Source organism: Pteropus medius, unplaced genomic scaffold (assembly GCF_902729225.1).
Source record: "Pteropus medius unplaced genomic scaffold, Ma_sr-lr_union100, whole genome shotgun sequence".
In the NCBI taxonomy this organism is placed as follows: domain Eukaryota; kingdom Metazoa; phylum Chordata; class Mammalia; order Chiroptera; family Pteropodidae; genus Pteropus; species Pteropus medius.
This window is the reverse complement of record NW_024353517.1, coordinates 5,056,455-5,062,655: the sequence shown is the minus strand read 5'-3', so window position 1 is coordinate 5,062,655 and position 6,201 is coordinate 5,056,455. Positions and strand designations below refer to the sequence as shown.

At 50.2% G+C, this 6,201-nt stretch overlaps 1 protein-coding gene across 1 annotated transcript; it reads left to right on the top strand.

Annotated features, from left to right (window-relative positions):
* Window positions 1-269: 269 nt before the first annotated feature.
* Window positions 270-4,079, top strand: RTP2 (receptor transporter protein 2). The gene is made up of 2 exons (XM_039850727.1): window positions 270-448; window positions 3,339-4,079. The coding sequence occupies exons 1-2, from the start codon at window positions 285-287 to the stop codon at window positions 3,850-3,852; spliced, it is 678 nt and encodes a 225-aa protein (XP_039706661.1). The 5' UTR covers window positions 270-284; the 3' UTR covers window positions 3,853-4,079.
* Window positions 4,080-6,201: the final 2,122 nt, after the last annotated feature.

Sequence of the window (6,201 nt, the reverse complement as noted above, 5' to 3'; positions counted from 1 at the left end):
TTTAGCTGGTGTTGCCACCCAGCCCTTCCTCTCAAGCTCAGCTCAGGGCCCTGGAACTCTCCTTTGGGACTTCCCTCATCCTCAGCCCTGGTTCTTGGCACCCAGCCCAGCTGCTATGGTAACAGGCTCCAGGGTGACAAACGATGTTGCTGGGTCCTGTTTCTTCCTGATCCTGTAGATGAAGATTTTCAGACTGCAGAGACCAAACTGCCCTGAACCTACCTGGGCGCTTTCTGTGTTCTCACTCAGGTGGAGCTCAAACCTCCACCCCTTCCAACAGAGCCATGTCTACCAGTCTGACCACTTGCGAATGGAAGAAAGTCTTCTATGAAAAGATGGAGGTGGCAAAGCCATCTGACAGCTGGGAACTCATCATAGACCCCAACCTCAAGCCCAATGAGCTGGCCCCAGGCTGGAAGCAGTACCTGGAGCAGCATGCCTCAGGCAGGTGAGAGGTCTGGGGAGGAAGGCCCTGCAGGCAGCCCCTGGAGCACAGCCCTGGGCACCTTCCAAGGGGAGGCAGAGAGACATGTGGAGCCCCTTCCTGGTGTCAGCTCAGGGTAAAAGGCAGAGAAGATCCTGCCAGGTGGATTGAAAAGGCCTTGATTCTAATCTCAGCTGTACCACCGACTCATTGGGTGACCCCAGAAAGCTGTGTTCTGTCTTTGGGTCTTGATTTACCATGGTAAATGAAGAGCTGTAATTATCTTCAATCTTCTGCAATCTCCAACATCTAAAATGTTTTCTCTTTTCATAACCTCTTAAAGAGTAGTGGGAACTTAGGAGAGGAGGCCCTAAGGTCCACTAGGGAAAGCTTTAGTTTTGGGATGGGGGACTGTGCTCTGGTCCTAGGTCTGTTCAGTCAGCTCAGTCCAATTTGATGTAAATGTGAAAACATTTATTGTCAACCTATTATTTTCTAAAAACTAGCTCTACAGCAAATTAATTCTGTGCACTTGAGCAAGTCACTTTCCCTCTCTGAGTCTCAGTTTTCACATTTGCAAAACCAGTGGCTCAGTCAAGTCTCTTCCAGCTCTATTATCTGTGGGTCTGTGACAAAAAGACTTAGCTTCGGGTAGATCTATACGGCCCAGTGTCCCATACTTTATACGGGCTGCAGGTCTCCCACAGTGCCAAGAAGACATGTCCCTCTGAAGCCTACATGCCTCTCCCTTTTGTAGACTGTCATTTGGGATTGAGACCACAGAATTCCCTGCCCAAGATACCTGAAGCTCATCTCCAGGATCTGGGCAGACCTCTTCCCTGAGTCAATGGACTCAGGGACAGACAGTACTCCTAGATACCTGGCGGGCCAAGAGGTGGCTGTGTTCTGAGGGTGTGGACACACAGATTAAGTTGTTCACACATATTTGTATGTGAAACTCTTTGTGGTGCAACATGGTGCTGAAGGTAGGAACAGAAGGAGGCAGGCTTTGGGTGGGGAGCTTCTATCTCTACTCTAGCCCCAAAGCTTATAAATATTAGAGGGAACCTCTCTTTGGGACAAAAGACAGAGAGACAGAGGTTGGTTGGTTGGTTGGTTTACTTTATTCAAATCAATTCAAGAGACATCTGTTGGGCACCTGTTATGTGCTGGGTCCTGGCTCTGTCTCTGACTAGCTGTGTGTGCACAGAGGGTTCTCTTTCTCTCGATTTTGTCTCAGTAAAATGAAAGGCTGATAATTCTTAAGGTCCCCTCCTGCTAGGTCTGATACTTGGAGATTTAAGATCTGAGGTCTGACTTGAGGGAGAGGAAAGAACTCTAGATCAGCTTGATTTAAAAAGGTGTGGAAGGAAGAGGCTGAAAATGTTAAGCTCCTGAGCTGGCTGGTGGGAGGGGTGCAAAGGGCTGAAAACTTAGGTGCAAGTTCCCAGGAGTTTGGGGGTTGAGCTACCTAGACTCATGGATCCTTTTGCCTCAGGGCTCAGCTGGCCTATTCCTGGCTGGTGACCTGTGGCTCCCAGCTGGTCTCGGGCAAGGCTAGAGAACTGCTGCTCTGCGCTTATTCTGTGTGTAGGCTCACTTTACCGCTAAGCCTTGGGACACGTGAACCTTGGTCGCCCACAGCTCTGGCCAGCATGGGGAGGGCCCTTCTAGCTTGGGCCCAGTCAGGCTGCTCTCTCTTCCAACCCTGCCTTGGGTTGTGCTGGGTACTATTTTGTGCTCACATTGTCCGTGGGCTCCAGGACTCAGGGCCAGGCTTGGCCTCATCTCTACCCCACAACCTGGGGTGCTTGGTACTTGGTGATGTCTGTTGAGTTGAATTGAGTTCCTGATCACTGGTCATTTCTTCAGTCGCACCAGCCACATATCAAGTGCTTTAGGGCCATCATGCAAGGGGCTCAGAGAGGGTCATCAGTGAGGGCAGACTCATCCCAGTGCGCCCTAGATTGCCTGTAAAGCCTCTGTAATAGGTACCTGTAAGAGGTTCATCTCAGGAAGGAACTGCTCTGGAGGTAATGAGTGCCCCGTCACTTAAGTTGTGCAAGCACTGGGTTGGGGCTGAGGGAGTGGGGCTAGGCAGGATGAGCCCCAGGCCACTTCCCTCCATGTTCCCTGAGACTGAGACTCTAGGGACCCTGGGTTACCAAGGTGGCCTGTGTGTGTGAGAGTGTGCATGAGTGCACATGTGTGGAGGGAGATGCAGAGCAGGATCCACTTTTCCAGTCTCTAATTGCAGGGTGGAGAGGGATCTAGGGATGATTTGTCATGAGAGAAGAAAGTGTTCTTCGTGAAGGAGCAGGGACCAAGCCCTGTAGTCCTCTCCCTGCTGGCCCATCACTGATTCACTGGCCCATCTGGTGGATTCTCAGTGGTCTGTGCTTGGCACAGTTGGAGCTATCTTCTGTTCTCTCCCAAACAGGCAGACTGTGTAAGTGAGATGTGTTGGTTATACCCCTTATCAGAGTCATGGGAGGTCTGAGCAGAAGAATCCTTATTGGTCACCATCACCTTGCTTTTCACAGATGAGGAATAAACCTACATTGGGGAATGACCACTGTTTAGCATTCAGGTGTGTGTCCTGAGTGCATTAGGCTTGTGGGGAGCTGGGACTACAGGAAGGGAGGCGACAAAGAAGGCAGGCTAGAGAGCACAGCTGGAAGCCAGATGGCTCCTGAGCCAGGCTCCTGCAGGAGGCTGCTCAAGGCCCCTGGGAGTTCATCAGGAGGAGGTGGAGCTGGCCGGCTTGAGCTGTAAGGTATCCAGGGGGCAGTAAACACTTTGCTTCCACTTAAAGACCCGGGTACACAGGGCCCTTCATTTCCGGACTCCTCCATAGCAGGCTGCCGCTGGGAGGGAGGCCCACCTTCTCTATCCTTCTGCTCCATCACTGCAGGTTCCACTGCTCCTGGTGCTGGCACACCTGGCAGTCGGCCCACGTGGTCATCCTCTTCCACATGCACCTGGACCGCACCCAGCGAATGGGCTCAGTGCGCATGCGCATCTTCAAGCAGCTGTGCTACGAGTGCGGCACGGCGCGGCTAGACGAGTCGAGCATGCTGGAGGAGAACATTGAGAATCTGGTGGACAACCTCATCACCAGCCTGCGCGAGCAGTGCTACGACGAGGACGGCGGCCAGTACCGCATCCACGTGGCCAGCCGTCCAGACAGCGGGCAGCATCGCAGCGAGTTCTGCGAGGCCTGCAAAGAGGGCATCGTGCACTGGAAGCCCAGCGAGAAGCTGCTGGAGGAGGAGGCGACCTACGCCTTCTCTGGTGTCTCCAAGCCAACGGCCCAAGAGTGCTCGCGCTACAACTTCTTCTCTCTTCGCTGGTGCCTCTTCTGGGCCTCCCTCTGCCTGCTCATTGTCTACCTGCAGGTCTCCTTCCGCGGCTCTGCCTTCCTTTAGCGGGGGCGGGAGGAGGGAGCATGAGGCTAAGAGTGGAGAAGACATCGGGTACTCATTCTGCTACAGATTCAATATATGACGCTGGACAACTCAGTTAAATCTCCGAACCTCAGTTTATTACTCTGCAGAATAATAGGTTTGCTCTAGGAGATACTTAATGGTTCTTCCATTGGGCATTCATGGTGATGGGAGAAGGGAGAAGGGTACTAAAAACCCCCAGGGAGGGATCTTCTTCGTCCACCTCCATCTCTACCCTACCTCTTGCTTCATTTCCATATCCCATATCCCCTACCCTATTAAGACCTCACTAGATCCTGTCTTGCCCCTGCCATATTCTAAAGCTCATCTTCAGCTGCTTCTGACCATCCCAATGCATCTTTATTCGATATTCACTGTCTTCACTCAGACGAGGGATCTTCTAGGTGACAGTGGGGCTGTGTCTCCATTAAGGGAGACAATGGCCAATGGGAAGCCTGAACAGTGAAAACAGCACCTATTTCCTAGCACCTTTCCCTTTGCCCCTGGAGAGCCCACTCTCACCCTTATGAAAGGCTCAGGTTTTACTCTGGTGCTAGAGTCTTCTTACCTGGAATTATTTAAAACTGCACTATTCGATATGTTAGTCGCTAGCCATATGTGACTGTTTAAATTAATTAAAATTAAAAATTCATTTCTTCAGTTGCACCAGCCACATATCAACTGCTTAGCAGCCATATGTGGCTAGTGACTACTGTATTGTACTATGAGGGTATATAACATATTCACAGAAATTTCTATTGAACAGCACTGGTCTGGAACTTGAAATCCCCACTTAAATGTATGTGGACTCGTAAAATAAGAGGTGAGTACAGGTTTAAAGGTGCAACATGAAGACTTCTGGGGGCAGGGACAGGTGGGGTGAGGTACGACAGAGATACACAAACAAATGTGCCTTCTGTGCTTCTGGCTGTCAGTTGATTGGAATCTGTGGGTCTCAATATTGCCTAAATTTATTTCCTGGGAAGCAATAGCCATTGAAATTCACTGCAAGATAATGGCTGTGTGTGTGTGTGTCCTGGTTTGGGGCGTGGAGAATATATTCCTGTATTCTGCAGAAATGTGTGATCTGTAGCACTGCTACTTACACAGGATGGCAGTATTATATGTGATGCTACCATCTTGTATGAAAATACCTTGTAGCAGATTCTATAGCTGCGCTAGATCCTGGGGATGGTGAGGAAAGGGGCAGATGAGACAGATATGTTGATGTGGATCTTCCAGGTGACGGTGCGGTTGTGTGTCTTCTTTCAGGGGAGGCAATAACTGAAGGGAAGAATGAGCAGTGAAGTCAGCATCTGTCTCCCAGCACCTTCTTCCTTTTGCCCAATCCATGAGACTGCCCCATTAGGGAGAATGCATTTGCCGTGCCCATTCCCTCAGGCATAGTCGTAACTTGAGCAGTTTGACTCATGATCTGGTGTCAGATGACCCTGTGTTTATTATTATCTAGAATAAGAAACAGAAACTCTCATATTCACATCCAAAATTGTTCTCTAATATTCATATCTTTCTACGACCCACCATGAGAGCCTCTGCCCCAAGTGGGACTTGAGAACTGAAGATGAAATTTAAGGCTGGTGTGTCTGGCTAGATGTGTTTGCAGAGATGGAATGCTTTGGGCACTGTGCCACACCTGCCCACTGGATGTGCAGGCTGGTTTTAATCTTCTCTAGTTGTGGCAGGAGGATTCTGGTGGCTTGTCCAGATTCCTCTGTGGACCTGCAGGAGCAGAGAGCTATGCAATCTGGAAGAACCTACCTTTCTCTGTCTGGATGCAGTAGGAAGAGCACTAGGCCGGAACATTTGTGAACAGGCAGGCATATGAGGTGTATTTACCTTTGTGATCTATGGAGGATGCTCAGTTCAGCCTGTACAGAGTATATACTCTACAGACCACTGCTCAACTGCAGACACGTGGTGGCTTCTGGGAAGATGAATGTCAGGAACCCGAGAATCAAGTGGTCTCAAGAGGATTGTCTGCCCCCCACCACTGTTCACCCTGGGAGTCTCAAGGGGACAAGAAGGGACAGGATTGGGATGTAGCAGCACCAGCAATATCCCTTACTGAAATGTTGGTGTGTGGGGATAAGGGTACACTGCCAAGATTGTGTCATGGGGAAGGGTTGGGCCTCAGGTGGGTCAGTAAAACTGGGACCTCTGAGATGAGGCCCGGGAGTTGAAGGATGACGAGTTACTGAAAATGGAATTGAGGGTGAGTACGTGAAATGAGTTGAGGTTCAAGAAAAATTCCAGAAGATAAACATGTTCTCCTTTTTCATCAGCTCATTCTTCTCAGTATAAATATATTCG